The sequence below is a fragment of the Strongylocentrotus purpuratus genome, unplaced genomic scaffold (assembly GCF_000002235.5).
Source record: "Strongylocentrotus purpuratus isolate Spur 01 unplaced genomic scaffold, Spur_5.0 spur5_scaffold_11, whole genome shotgun sequence".
Lineage (NCBI taxonomy): Eukaryota > Metazoa > Echinodermata > Echinoidea > Camarodonta > Strongylocentrotidae > Strongylocentrotus > Strongylocentrotus purpuratus.
The window spans coordinates 4,471,764-4,486,939 of NW_022145596.1; the positions used below are offsets into that span (position 1 = coordinate 4,471,764).

The following is a 15,176-nucleotide window of genomic DNA, read 5'->3' on the forward strand; positions in this document are numbered from 1 at the left end:
TTACACATTGGAAAAAAGTGCTTCTTTATATATTTAATGATGGAAAAGTGATCATGTGTTTGTATAAATGCACCAATAAATTTGGAAATCAGATTTATCTATAAAAAATAACATGTATCTTGCAATTTGTGGCCAATATGAATCTTTGTGAACTAAAGACATAATTGTTCGATGTGGGGATGCAGGCTTGTGTGTGGGTGAGTGGGTGGTTATGTGTGTCTGTTTGGGTCGATGCCAAAGAACAGAATGATTTCCTGGAATTCAATAGATTTTCTTTAATTTGTCCAAAATGCCTCTTACATGCTTTTGTTGTTGTTTTTCTTTCATTAAAAGAATATGAACTTTTAGTTCAAATTTTTTGAGCACGCGTGACGAAAAAAAAATGTTTACACTTGATTCAGAGAAGTGGGTAACACAAATGAGACAATTTTCACCTTTTCTTTAAATTCATTTTGATTTTCCTTAATTTCGATTTTCCTTACCGTTAATTTTTCTTTAGTTTCAAATTCCTTAAAAAACTTTTTCCTATTTTTCTTTTGAAAAAAGAAAAGCGGAAGCCCTGGTTTGGGCGTTCAGCGAAAGTATTTGGATGGATGTGTGGGTGTTTCAGCACTGGTTTCATATTTGTGTGAGAAAAGAAAAATCGTCGGAAATATGGAGGAAATTTGAGGGAACAGAATACTTTTACATCAAGTTCAAGTTTTATTTCCACATTGTATTAAAAACATACCCTTAAAAAAAACCTTAACCCCTTTTATTTCACAAAAAGTATACATTTTGATATTGTTTTTAAAAAAAGAGAGAAGGGGACATCTTAAAGTCGACTATCCCTATAAATATAAACTCTACTACAGAAGACGTGTATACAGCATGTATAATTATCTATCATGAATTTGTAAAAGTTCAGTCTCCTTGTTTTCATCATTCTGTCCTATTCAGGCAGGAAAGTATTTTTGAAATTCTTATGAAGTTTCAAAGATGTTGTTTATGATGACGGCTTTGTTAGTTCTCCTATCCAGCCCTTGTCCGGGACATATATAGGTTTATACGGTTTGCCGTGGGAGCCATAACTGTCATATTCTTCCATCGCTTCCAGCTCCAGAAGTGTAGGACTAGGCTCGGATAGATAATACATCCAACATTCCATTGTCGTCCTCTCTTGGTCTAGTCGAGTGTCGGTCTCCGAGTCGGTTTTTGAATTGGTATTCGAATCGGTGGTCGAATCCGTCTCCACGGTTGTCATGATTATTTCAACCTTGCGACGGCCGTACACGTCGGGGTAGCATTCAAATTGGTCCAAATGCGCTAACAGATCGTCGTCCACGTCGTAAACTTCGCCTTTGATGTTCTTTAAAAGAAAAGGCAAAATGACCAAGCGTTATGCTACGCGTCACAAAGGTTCGTACGAACGATAATTTCGTACGAATCTCCCTGTTTTTTCATTGTCTGAAAATCGTTTGTACGGCGTTCGTACGGCGTTCGTAGCAGTTCGTAATGGCATTTGTGACCGGGGCTTAACGGTACTATGTCCCATTTGCAGGCCAAAAAAATGAAAAAGTCAAATTCCAACTGCATTTGAAAGATGATACTTATTTAGAACTTCCCTAAAAAAGGTGGGGCTTGAAAATGTCTTCAAGTGGGAAAATAACGACTATTAGTTGTTAAATCGACTTGAGGGCTATAGAGCCCAAAAGTAATAGTCTTGATTTTCAGACAATTGTACCGAATGGTCATACGTTTTATGCTGCGCAAAGATTCAATCAGTTTAATCTAGGCCATCACAAGAAGTGGGTTATTGATGTATTAATGCTCATGTACCCTTTGCAACTCTTTTCATGTATGTTATTACCAAAGAAGAAAAAAAACCAGTCAGTCACTCAATAGTGTCTGACAGTGAAGTCTAGCAAGTAAACGGGTTTCCTTGCATAATTTGAATATGAGGACACTGCTAACGTTTAAATTTCACAGATAGGACATACATGACAAATTCATAATTCATGCAAAGTTCTACAGAATTTGAGGTTGGCTGCAATAGGGACATAGTACCTTTAAGGAGCACGATCGCAATTATCTTCGGAAAAATCAACTTTCGGCAATTTCAATTTATACCCTATTGTATATCACATGGAAATCATGTTCAGACTTAGTAATACGTCATTGTTATGTTCACACATTTCAATGGATGACGCTCAAGGCTATTCAACTTGGCTTTATGTGTTCAGGTTATCTTTATCGTGGAAATGACCGACTGAGAGTTCTGGAATATTTGTGAAAATGACATGTTTGCTACTAGGATCGGGAAATTTCCCTCACCAAAAACCTTTTCTTACTCTACTCAGCAATTAAATTACTTATTTTCCCTTGCTCTCAGATGTCCTCGGCTCAATTTTGAAAGTCCAGGTGCCACCCACAATTGAAATAAACACCAGTAATATAATCCTTAACTCACAACACCCCTGCACCACTCCCATCCACCCCTCCCCTATCTGTAGTATTTGGTCCTGTATACGCATATGCGTATAGGCAGTGGCTAAATAGTGGGCGTGGCACTTTATTAGTAGGCGTGGCACATTTTCCAGCATGATCAAGTAGGGAGGGGGGCAGGGGATCTATCTGCACAAAAAATGAACATATAGTATAGAATTACGTTATACATATCTGACGTAACGTACCGAGAGACTATCATGTTCTTTCTGACAAACGTAACACGAATTTAAAAATATAAAAAAATAAAAATAAAAAACATCTAAATTATTCCGGCATACCCCCTCCCTAAAATCTAGATCCGCCCCTGTGCCTGAGGGGCACCTCTCCGACTCCCCCAAACTAATCTTCTGGATCTTCGGAGCCCTTATGAACTGCAATACCATGCAAGCATACACAAATCATCAGATTTTGTCTTGAAACTTACGTATCCGTCGCCCTCCTTGTCCAATAGATATGGGATATTGTGCTCTGAAGAAATGACGAGGGGCCACTTGGTGCTTGTGTAGCCCTTTCCGACATATTTATACCGGTCTTGTCCAACTTCGGAAAGCACGTAATGCAAGGGTTGCCCCTGTTTTAGCGTACCGTACATGAAGACACGATTCATTGTAACTAAACAGACCCAAATGAATATGAGGCTTGCACTGAGTCTTCTTTTGTCGTTTGTATAATATAGGAGGTAAACAGAATGAATTATAAACACGCGAATTTCTGATGTCTGAGTGATTAGACCTTGTACTATGCAATAGTCACACAAACGTGGGATTTGGGGAGTTTAGAAAAGGAAGTGATTGTTATTTTACTGTCATAACAAAAGCGCCAAACAAAAATATACCACGCAAACAGTACTAATACCCCACCCACAACAGCGAGACCATCACCAGATCAACAACAGACCGATCAAATATATTATATTACCCCTAAAGACAAACAAATCAGTCGGTTTGGAGTCGTTGAGGAGTAGATTTGTCAGGGTGAATGAGGTGTAATGTACTGAGCAGCTGTACGTTCCACATCAGTATTTTTTTTCTGCTGCAGCAGCCTGGCAATAACACCTAGTGTCAATCCAAAAGCTAGATAAAGTCTGATCTATTCATTGATGCATATTACGTATATGCTACCGTTTCTTATATGCACGGTTCCGAAAAAGTCCCTCCATTTCATAATAATATAATAATAGTCACATTGTATAGCGCTTAATTATCATACGTTTCTAAGCGCTTTGTAATCATTATTGCCCCATTTGCTGGATTCAATTCAATCACACATGATATTGCATGCACACGCTCCGTACATATTCCAGCTATGGGCGCCATTTAACAAGCGCACACATCCTACTGAGCGGAGAGTGGCAGATGCAGGGCATGCAGATGTAGATTAATGTCTTGCTGAATTGATTAAAGTCTTGCCAAAGGACGGTGGGACCGAACCGCTAACTATGTGATCCACAGTCCGGTGACACACGATAGACCACGACACCTCTACCATAATAAGCCACTTCAGAGCTAGCATATGTAAAAATCGACCCGCGATTTTACACAGATCTTTTACACATTAGAGACATCCTACTTAAGTTGTTGTGTATTTTAAAATAATCAATGCCAAAGGGTTGCTTCACGAATACATTTTGTTTTCCCTCTTGAAAAGATTACATGTACTTCCAACGCACCGGTGTAAAATAGAATGTACCACCAGTGCATAAATGAAAAATGATTTTATCCACCATTGATCTCAGACCAGTTGTTTATTGCTGTTCAATAGCCAAACAACTGCCAACCATTCGCAAATATATCCACGAGCGGTCACAAATTAGTTGATGTTCAAAAAAAATTGTACGACATTCGACAGCCGATCGGATATACTGCCCTACAAAATATTGGTTGTCGATGGTCAGCTTTTTTTGGTTGTCAGAAGACGGCAAACTGTCGTACGCCTCGTGTGACTCAGGCTTCATGAAACCATGGAGTTGATGAAACGCACTCAGAAAACGAAGAAAAATATGAGAAGCGATATCTCCCGAATACCGGTTTGACTACATAATTGTGACAAAAAATATGACGATGTATATAGCTAACGTTGGGCAATATTCCATTCCTTAAAACTGGATTAAATAGTATTGCAAGGTGCTCTCTCTCCTCTTTCCTCTCTAGATCTGACCTCTCTCTCTCTCTCTCTCTGTCTCTCTCCTTCTTTTGTTTCGTTTGTTGGAAGTAATTTTGGAATATGCTTCCAACCAGGATTGTTCCGACTGATCTAAGAATGGAGAGATCAAGAAACTCCTTTCGTAAAAAGATCACAAAATTACTCTTGGGTGAAAACCACGAATTATAACTTTGTAATTATATAGTTGTATATAGCAGCCAGTCTGATTGTTTGGATTGTGATATTATACACAAATCTTATTTATAGGATTTGGAAACCCATCATGTATTCTTATTTTACTTTATTTTAGGATTTAGATAACGAGAGTCACTCAGGCCCGAATAGCACAAGTCATGTGCCACTTCTTACTCTATTTTACCATCGATCACAAACTTGTATAAATCGCGGTAGAACATGTATTTTAATGCATGTCATGTTTATATTAATTGTTATGTTATTGACATTGTCATTGTACATTTATATATCTTTCGTTTCGATGGTTTCAACGGTGGTGAATAAATAAATTCAATTTAATTCTCTCTCTCTCTCTCTCTCTCTCTCTCTCTCTCTCTCTCTCTCTCTCTCTCTTTCTTCTCTGTTATAAATGCCTCTCACTCTATGTACCTATATTGTATTTTGCATCAATATAGTGTTAAGCTGGCTTGACCGTCGATCCAAAGTCCAATGTGGTACCATGGTCTGCGTGGTGACCTCCAATTCCAAGGGATAGTCAATACCACTGCTTTATACCCAGTCAAGTCAACAAAACAAGCTAGTCGGGACTTTTAGATTTGCACGTCGACAGCTTTGACTGCAATGTGTGACGTCATTTTAAGGCACTGCGCATGCGTTACGTCATCTCAGTCGGCGATCGAGAATGCGTCAACCTTGATTTTCCTAAATCTAGTACATACAGTACATACATACATGTTGATATTTAAGTAGCGCCTTTACATGCTCAAGGTACTAGTATGCCGCGTGCGCATAAAATATACAGTTCCTCAGGTAGACAAATTTAAGGAACATCCCTTCCCTGCTATTATGTAAAAATGTGTAGAACAGGTGTCACATGCATATTCACCTGTTAAACACATTTTACATAGCAGTGAAGGGATGTTCTTTTGTTGAAGGTAGAATGAGGAACTGTATATTTTGTCCTCTTTCTTTGTCCGTGATGTTCATAGTGTTACTTCCTGCATGCATGTATATTGTCGATTGCAATCTAAAAATTTTTTAATTGTAGTCAACATGGGCAGTTAAGTACGTTGACACGCATGATCAGTCGGCGTTCGTCGTGTTCTCGTCCACTCAATCTAAAAGTCCCTAATAATGGCGTGTCTAGGGGTTGGACCGCATAATGCGTATACGCCCCTCCCCCTCCCCCCTCCGCTATCAGCCACATTCAAAATCAAACTCTTCTTTTAAACCATTAGCGACAAGTGCCTCTTATTCTAGTAAAGTGCCAAGATTTAAAAAAAATATATATATTCTCAGGGAGCATAGCCACCTGACCCACCCCACCCACAACCAAATTGACGTGCATATACGTAAAAGGCTTCGGCTGATTCATGTTAGAGATTGACATTGACATAGACATTGAGCATTTTTTTGGATTTAGGGGGGTCTCCAATTAAGGCAGGAAAAGCCCGCGAAAAGCCCGCGAAAAGGGGGTTCGGAAATGTTGGCAGTCCTCAGATAGGGGGTGCTTTCAAAAAGAGGGAACAAGCATACGCGTTCCTAACACTGAGTGGGGGGGGGGGGGCGGGAGGCATACAGTTCAAGTGTACAAAACTTATTTGCCCCTCGGTTTCCGCTAGTGGGTTACTCTTGAATTTGGTGTTGTGCAGTTACGGATGAACATGGACAGTTGAATAGTTCATCAGGATTAAACTTGTCCTTCTTCAGTGACCAGTACTTGTCAAGATTTGATTTCAAAGAATTGAGTGATGGACTTTCTGCTACATAATGATCGGAGACCATTCGTTTACTACTCTCTCCTTTCTCTCTTTCTCCTTGTCTCCGATCTCATCACGAAATCGTCACAGAGTTCATCTATGTTTACACTGTCCAGGATTGTCTGATGTGCATTGCAGATTGCTATTTTTGCGCTTTGCGCTTAACATTTAGCTCGTTGCTTTTTGACGCAGCGTCTTTGCATTTGGCGCACTGCATTTCTATGATGCTGTTGATTGAACAAATTGAATAAATTCATCAATTCCTGATGAAGCCGTATGAGCGAGAATTCAATTTATTCTTGTCTCATATACGGTTGTCTTATTTACTTCGTATATATGTATGTATTATGAAAATGAGATAGCAAAATGTGTATATTGATGGTCATCTTGCGAGTAATAACCATTAACTACTCTCATCGGGCTCTCATCCTTAATTTTTCTCTTCATTTTTTTTGTTTTTGTTTTTGATGGTGAATTATTGGGGGGGGGGGGATGATTGTACAGCCCATCCCCCACCTGAAATATCCCCCCATCCCCCCCCCCCCGGGATCGACACCCATGACGACGTCACTTTGAGAATGTTTCTTTTATAAGGGTACGTGCCACACGGGAGAGCAGTAATCTAGTGCTGGTCTCACAATTGACTTATATAACTGTGCGAGTCCCTTGTTGTCCGTAGTTGAACAAATACGGTACGCTTATCAACTAGAAGGAGTCGGTTATCAGTCAATATGGTGTCGAAATCACTGAAATTACGCTCTGCCCGAGGTGCTGACGAACCCCCGACAGATTCCCGGCGTCATGTCGTCTTGCTTGCAACATTTTTCTTCCTAGTTCTCGAAGCAGGTGTACTAAAATCTTATGGAGTTCTTCTCTCACCCATGGTTTTCCAGCTAGACAGTAATTTTGCAACCATTGGCGTCATATTTTCTTTGTCATGGACCCTGGAATACACATGTGGTTAAGTAAAAACTTTGAACGATTAAACAAGCGATAAAGTTGGTGTGATCGACATAATATTCCTCAATTAATAATGCGCATAATTATGGAGATCTATTCTACTATTATTATAAAGATATATTTTACTGCTGTTTCAATGCAATGAACCTACCTTTGTAGTTATAAAGACTATCTTTTCAGATTAACAAAAACCTGTAAAAAAACAAGACTTTAAACATATTGTACTTTGGAAGACTGTAGCATACAATATGTAGAACATGAGATACAAGCAGGGGCGGATCCAGCCGGCGGCAAGAGGGGGGGCCCAAATCTTGAGAAAATATTTAGCGGCGAATTAGCCAGCAGGTGAACGGCAAATGAGCGGGGGGGGGGGGGGGGTAAAAGCACATATTTTTTTAAATTTTTTTTTATTTATTTATTTATTTATTTATTTATTTATTTATTTATTTTTTTTTGGGGGGGGGGTCCAGTTTTGGGGGATTTTTTTGCGCCGACTCAGCAGGCTGGTGAATAAGCGGGGGATGCTGGAAGGGAGGAGGTTTAAGGCATTTAATTACGGTCAGAGAACTGAGCACAAATATTTTGATGCCGCATCTGTGTCACTGGCAGGTCACAATATTTTTGTTGAATGACATAAATCATGGTCTGAAGCATGCTTTTAAAAAAAATGGTAAAATTTACGTTACTATCCTTTTTTGTTTTAACAGGTTCGGGAGGCTAGGGGGGGGGGAGGGGGGGGGGGCTGGGCCGGTAGAATCGGCCCGTGGATCCGCGCCTGGATACAAGTAGCATATACAAATATGTTCATGTTCGGATTCAGCCACAAGTAAATAGAGCTAAGAATACGTGCAATGACATTATCTTTTTTTCTTCCTTTCGTTATAGCGGTAGTTGTGAAGCCACTGGTAAATCGTATTGATCCAAACAAGATATCTATGGCTGGGGGACTCATAGCTGGTGTTGCCCTGACAACGTCTTCTTTCACTCGTACTACCTGGGCTTTAGGAACCCTCTTCATTTTCTTCGGTAGGAAATCCAACATTTCATGGCCTTTGGCCAGTTGCAATGAAAAACTCTAAAAATGAAACGTAAGATCGAAAATACGCGATTCCGGTTTGCTGAGCGTCGAGTTGTGTTTGATTTCGTCCTTTTCGAGAAGTATATTTTCATATAATATATATATATATATATATATATATATATATATATATATATAAATAAATGTATATATTACACACACACTCAATCCATATACTACTTTAAACCTAACATGTATATTTGTCTTCTTTCTTCCAATTCCTCTAGGTATTGGTCAAAGCATGGTATTAGTTCCCGCAATCATCTGTCTACACCGTCACTACAAAGAAAGATTCGCATTCGCCTGCTCCTTTGCCTTTGTAGGTTCTCTTGTCGGGGTGCTCATTTTACCTATCGTAACTGAAGTTTTGATTGAATCTTACGGACCACACAACGCTCTCCTAATCTTAGGTGGACTTTGCCTCAACATGTTCCCGATTGGACTTGTCCTCAAATTGCCGAAGGAAAAGCATAAGCAACCATCTGTGTCGACTTGTAAACATCTCTTAGAGTCTGTTGATGCTGGTTCAACCAGGACAAAGGAATTTCCTTCAGAGAAAAACGTTTCCCAAACTCACCAGGTAGAATGCCATATTCTTCAAAATCCAGGATATAACCTAGCTGAATGTGAGTCACCTAACCCTGATAAGATGACTGGAGCAGATTATATTATGGGAAAAGAAACTATCATAGGAGGGGGATATAATGAAATGAAAATGACAGAAAGCACTGAATCTTTCAACGACTCTGGAAAGAGATACAACGATCCAAATGTTGACTTCAAGGATTCTCGCAAGGGTACTCGAAGGCGAATCATTGAAAGGATTTCAAGTCTGAAGACATACACAGAGGAGGCAAAGTTCTTCCTTGCATTCGTTTTACCGTGTGACTTCATCGGTGCTTTTGTACTCATCAGCTGGACCATATTCATCGTACCTTTCGCAATCTCTCTCGGAATCCCGGAATCCCGGGCTGTCTTTGTTGGAACTATGGGCGGAGTGGGAGGTCTGGTCGCCAGGGTCATGGGTACTGTCGTCTTGCACTTTCATCCAACCTGGGTGTCCGGTCAATACGTCGTGCTCTGCTCTCTGACATCGCTGATGTTGTTTGTCCAACCCTTGAGGGCGTCTTACACCTACCTCCTTGCATGTTCCTTCTTCATGGGCTTCGGTCTCTACGGTAGTGTGTGCCTTGTGGAAGCCCTGGTGTCCAATGTCGTCAGTCCCAAGGTGTTCCCCACATCAGTTTCCATCACGTATCTTTTGAAAGGCGTCAGTGGAATTCTGACTGCTTACACCTCTGGTAAGTACATTCGAAGCTGTACCAGTATACATGCAGTGATATAGCCCCGTGTCTTTCAATGTTTATCTATATAAAGATAGACCGGGGCGCCACTAGGCCACTTCACCATTTGGAATGGAGGGGATCGATGCCCCTGCCCAAATTTACCGAAAGCCTAGACAAGGATTTGTTTGTGACATATAAAGCTAACATCTAAAGTATTCAACAAAGGCCCCGGGTCAACCAATCCATCTTTCATTCTTGAGTTACGAAAATTACAAAACATCAAATTTACAAAGGATATGAATCTGTAGATGCGCGCGGCACTTTCATGAATGTCACAAAAATGTAAACATAATTAGACTGTGTGGATGTATGATTGAATATTAGTTGTCCGGGATAGTGGTATAGATGAGGACATGCATGGGTTAATACTATCACATTGAAGACTTTTTGAACGCAGTCAATGAACCCATGCATCAAACTTTCGTAAAATGTATAAATATTTATTGTTACCTATCGTTATTAAAAGTAAAATGATCTTCCATTTTTGTTTCCATTTACAGGATCACTCTATGACGTGACTGGATCCTATCAGATAGTCTTTTATATTCTCGGGATCATGGAAGCGGCTAATGTGGGCATCTATCTCTTACTCCTAGCCATCAAGAAGCGATCGAGTATGAGACAAAACAAAGACCCGGAATAATTCAAGCTGGGAAATTTATCTCAAAGACTTTCCAAAAATCAATCAGTATTGCATACAGGGGATACCGGGGGCACGTGTTCCCCGCGCCGCCCCCCGCCCCCAACCAAACAAAAAAGGCTAACGACTCTTTCCTGGAACGTACTGGTCTGTACACCTGTCCATCACCCCTTGCAATGACGTATTTAATCCGAAAATGATTTCATAAAGATGCATAATTATAATAATAATTGAAATTGCCCCTGCGTTTGTATCTCGAATGTCTATGCGATCGCGTTCTCAATGGGTTGAGATTTGAGGTGCTAAATAAAACATAACAAAACAAAACAACAAGGGGGAAAAACGAAATATAATGCTAGCTGTACATAATTGGCCGGTACGTTTTATGATACTTATGGCTTGTTTTAATTCGACCTTTCACTGGCCTAACTGTGTGTTGCTCTCTGTTCGATGATAAGGCGCAAGGCTTATGAACAAGTCCAAGATATTTTGAACCATACGTTACCCACACAGTGCCCGAATTTCATCATGTTTTGGGCCTTAGCTGTGTGCCCAAATATCTATATTCGGGAAGCGGGATCCTTTATCATTTAATTTCTGTGATTTTCACTGCAAAATTGATAGAGTTGATATTCAGTCAAAGGGTGTGACCCCCCCCCCCCCCCTCTCCTGGCGTGCCGGTACATCTATGCTAGAACTTGCCCATATCAAGGCCTTGTTTGGTATTTAACAAATTACAAGTGCTACGTACATCAACATTTAGAAGGGCCGAAGAGGACCAATAACATATTGCTTCCGCCAGAAACCATTTACTGAGATGTTTATGGGTTTAGGAAAGATATACTAATGTTTTTTTGTATGTGTTAAGAACAATTACGGGCTGTAATGTTATTTACAACTTCCTTCATATGTGACTTCTATTTCCGTTATCATTGTCTCAAAAAAGAGACAACCAGCCCTCGACCTAATCTATACCGAGTTATATTTGTTATAGTTTAAGATTAGAAGATTGTGGTGATTTGAATACAGCTAAACCCTTTTTAGGGAGCACCTGTATTGTAATACCAACTGCTAATATAAATCATTATACATACTTTATTCCCCTTGAAAGGTGTTTCGCATTCGGAGACCGGTTTTTAACCCCGGCCCCCCCCCCCCCCCCCCCCCCCCCCCCACTCAGAGGTCGGAATGACCGCATGCGTGTTGCCAAAATGTCCGGTAAAGGGGTACTTTTCGTGCGACAAAGTCCGGCCCGAGATTTGTAAAAAAAGGGGTGTATTTGACTTTTCACCCGGAGATTTCTTTAAAAAGGGGGTGTTTTTCTTTTTTTCTCTCATCTCTTTGGACTCCTGAGAAATTATTCCGAATTTAGGGGGGTACATTGAGCATTTTTCCTGATTTAGGGGGGTCTCCAAGGCAGGAAAAGCCCGCAAAAAGCCCGCGAAAGGGGGGTTCGGAAATGTTGGCAGTCCTCAGATAGGGGGTGCTTTCAAAAAGAGGGTACGAGCATATGCGTACCCTAAATAACACTGAGTGGGGGGGGGGGGCGGGTTTTTAACACTACAAATCTGCCTCCATTGCCCAGTCTTTTTTTGGTGTGCTCTTTGATCCCTTATCCAGGGGCGAATCTGGGATCCTCGGGAAAAAGAAAGTGTGAGGGCGACTCAACGGAGTTCGAGGGGAGGAGGGTATTTAGAGCTACCACTTTTTAACAAAATAACACGATCGCCGCAGTCACTTTCGATAAATCAACTTGAGGCAATTTCTCAACACCTATTGAAGTGTGCAAACATTACAAATGCCATCCGACCTGATTTTAACGGGATATAAACAAATAAAAAAAAAATTGAAATTGCCCGCGAGTTGATTTTCCGAAAGCATATGTGATCGTGTTGAATTCACACTTGAAAAAGAAAGCTCACATTGATCTCTTGCCTACCAAACATCCAAATAAAGGGATGCCAATGAAGATAAAATAGATGACTTTGGAACCCTCTTTGTATACAATTTCATTGAACTGTTATTGGTTTCAGTTACTGAAAACTGAACTTTTAATGGTGCATGCGAAAAATCAAGTATGATTGATAACTCTCCTGATTGTGTTATTGTCATTGCATAGGGAATAATAACCCCTTACTGGTAATTCTTTTAAGTATACTCCCTTATATACGTCGCGTTTGTCAAACAGGCAAAGTTTTATATCTGCACTTCACATTAGTGTTTGGCAATTACCCTGTATCAATATTTTGATATCTATTCATTATTAAATTCAATTTGATATAGTATATACAACTGTGTATGTATGAACATGTAGTACATCATTAAAAATCAAGTTTACCATTTTTCCAAGAGACTGATTTAGTTACTTATGCCTTCCCCAGTTTATACTGATGCTAACATGTTTTAAACCTATGCAAGTATTCTTCTGTATTTTGCACAATTTTTAAAACAAAATATGAAATGATGTTATTTGTTTATGGCAAAAATATAAATATTTGTTTAATATCATACATATCCATATTACATCTATTTTTTTCTTTGAAATGAATTGAGGCTCTTTGAGCTTTTGCTATGGGCTCCTTTTATCTTTCAAATAGCTTCTTATCAGGTCCGTGGACTCTATTATAGGGGATTATCGATGCTTTTTGTACATACAAAAAAGATAACGTTACCATCAAGAAAACCATTTATGACAGAAATATAGAAAGTGAGCATATGGATAAACAAATGTGATGGTCTGATAAAACGAATGATGATAAAAAAACACATACACATAGCTCAAATATGTTTTTAATTGACTTTTATTTTGTTATATTTAAAAAAAAAATAATAGCGTACACATGTTAAAAAAAAGAGAAGAATAACGTGCTAAGTTAGCACGCTATTTTCTGCTAAGTCATTAGTGGCATTTAAGAGTGATATTTAACAAAAAATACTATAAACTACAACCAACAATGAATCTGAATGAAAAAAAAAAAACAAGAACATTTTGGAACACTGCCAGGCTGGCATATGTATATTTCACACACTTTTGTCAATTGTCATGTCCTGTACAAATATATACATAATGATGATGTAAGTACATAATAGTCTTTTATAATATCAATACCTTAACGACATTAGAGATATTCCTTCACTGCTAGATAACTTATAGTATGCGTACATGGTGTACACATAACTAGTACATCTTCCCGAGTTAACAACATCAAGTCTAGTACCAGTATATGGCTGAGATTTAGTTTGAAATGAAGATTCGTCTGAAGGTATAATGTTGGTCGAGAAGTAGAAAGGTGTTACATTTGTAAAATAAAATGATTTACCGGTAAAGGTATTCTGGCTTTTAGCAAATGATGAGAATTCCAACTTGGTACCTCAAATGTTCCACGTTTTCTAATATACAATAAAATGCATGATTTTCCATGAAAACATTTAATTAAAAAAACAAAAATTGCCCATCTGTTTCCTTCATCAGATTTCAGCCAAAATGAATTATCAACAAACGGAACAAGTTTCCTTTTGTCTTGGAGGGAGGGGGGTATTCTGTTGGAAAATTAGTAATTTGTTTTTCATATATAACCCAATAATACATGTATATACTTCATTAACATGACAAAACATTAAAATGAACCCTGTTTACCTACACTGTCGCTCATAAAGGTGAAATATTTTTTTTAAATCCCAATTCATGGAATTATTTTAAAAATAATTTAAAAATAATAGATCTAGATAATAGTATACATTCTCAGATTTTATTGAATAATAATTTGCCAATGCGTGTTTTTGCGTGACTGCTAAAGCATGTGTATGCTGCTATGCTTATCAACTAGGGGACCTACGCCCTTAAGTCATAAATTACAGTAATGAGCATAAATGCCCCACAAAAGGGCGCTAATAGGGCACATCGACACGGTTTTGACCCCGGGGCCTCACAGTTACGAGGCCATTGCTTTGTCACTGAACCATGACTGTACGCAGTGGGGGCTAGGGTAGGGGGCAGTTCCCATAAATAAAAAAAACAAACACAGAAAATGCAATACAATTTCAATAATTTATTGCATTTTACCCCAGTTCCCAACATAACAAAATCTTCTGTGTGCCCATGCCTTGAGCCATAATGCATGACCGTCTAGAGGATTTTTAGTGTATAAGAAATATGGATGGGTTATACATGCTTACAACAACAACAAGAGAAAGAAAGAAGAAAACTAGATGGAATTTTGACTGCGTGCAGTCGAAAATGATGCCTCCGCCATAGAGCAATTTAAACAAGTTTGGAGTTTAAATCTCCAGTGGTTCTTGAGATATCATGATAACAATCTCAATGTATGGAATTTCATAAGTTGACCTCTGTGACCCTTGACCTTTGACCTACGTGCTCCAAAATCTACTCAGATCGTCTTCCTATGGTGATACATACTATCCTTAAGTTTGAAGTTTTTACATCTCCAGTGGTTCTTGAGATATCATGATAACAATCTCAATGTATGGAATTTCATAAGTTGACCTCTATGACCCTTGACCTTTGACCTACGTGCTCCAAAATGTAATCAGATTGTTTTCCTATAGTG

The 15,176-nt window shown here is 39.1% G+C and overlaps 2 protein-coding genes across 2 annotated transcripts; one reads left to right on the forward strand and one right to left on the reverse strand.

Annotated features, from left to right (window-relative positions):
* LOC762872 (putative gamma-glutamylcyclotransferase CG2811) lies at window positions 1-3,205 on the reverse strand. Its single transcript, XM_001198667.4, has 2 exons — window positions 2,912-3,205; window positions 1-1,348 (listed from the first exon to the last, which is right to left on the reverse strand). Exons 1-2 carry the CDS (start codon window positions 3,092-3,094, stop codon window positions 986-988), a joined length of 546 nt encoding a protein of 181 aa, XP_001198667.1. The 5' UTR covers window positions 3,095-3,205; the 3' UTR covers window positions 1-985.
* Window positions 3,206-7,230: 4,025 nt separating this feature from the next.
* Window positions 7,231-10,611, forward strand: LOC105442294. Its single transcript, XM_011674240.2, has 4 exons — window positions 7,231-7,544; window positions 8,430-8,570; window positions 8,850-9,923; window positions 10,469-10,611. Exons 1-4 carry the CDS (start codon window positions 7,316-7,318, stop codon window positions 10,609-10,611), a joined length of 1,587 nt encoding a protein of 528 aa, XP_011672542.2. The 5' UTR covers window positions 7,231-7,315.
* Window positions 10,612-15,176: the final 4,565 nt, after the last annotated feature.

Coding starts and splice junctions, on each gene's coding strand:
- LOC762872 (XM_001198667.4), bottom strand. CDS start 3,094: ATGAATCGTGTCTTCATGTACGGTACGCTAAAACAGGGGCAACCCTTG. Junction 1,349..2,911: donor ACAAGGAGGGCGACGGATAC/GTAAGTTTCAAG, acceptor TTTCTTTTAAAG/AACATCAAAGGCGAAGTTTA.
- LOC105442294 (XM_011674240.2), top strand. CDS start 7,316: ATGGTGTCGAAATCACTGAAATTACGCTCTGCCCGAGGTGCTGACGAA. Junction 7,545..8,429: donor GACCCTGGAATACACATGTG/GTTAAGTAAAAA, acceptor CTTTCGTTATAG/CGGTAGTTGTGAAGCCACTG. Junction 8,571..8,849: donor AACCCTCTTCATTTTCTTCG/GTAGGAAATCCA, acceptor CAATTCCTCTAG/GTATTGGTCAAAGCATGGTA.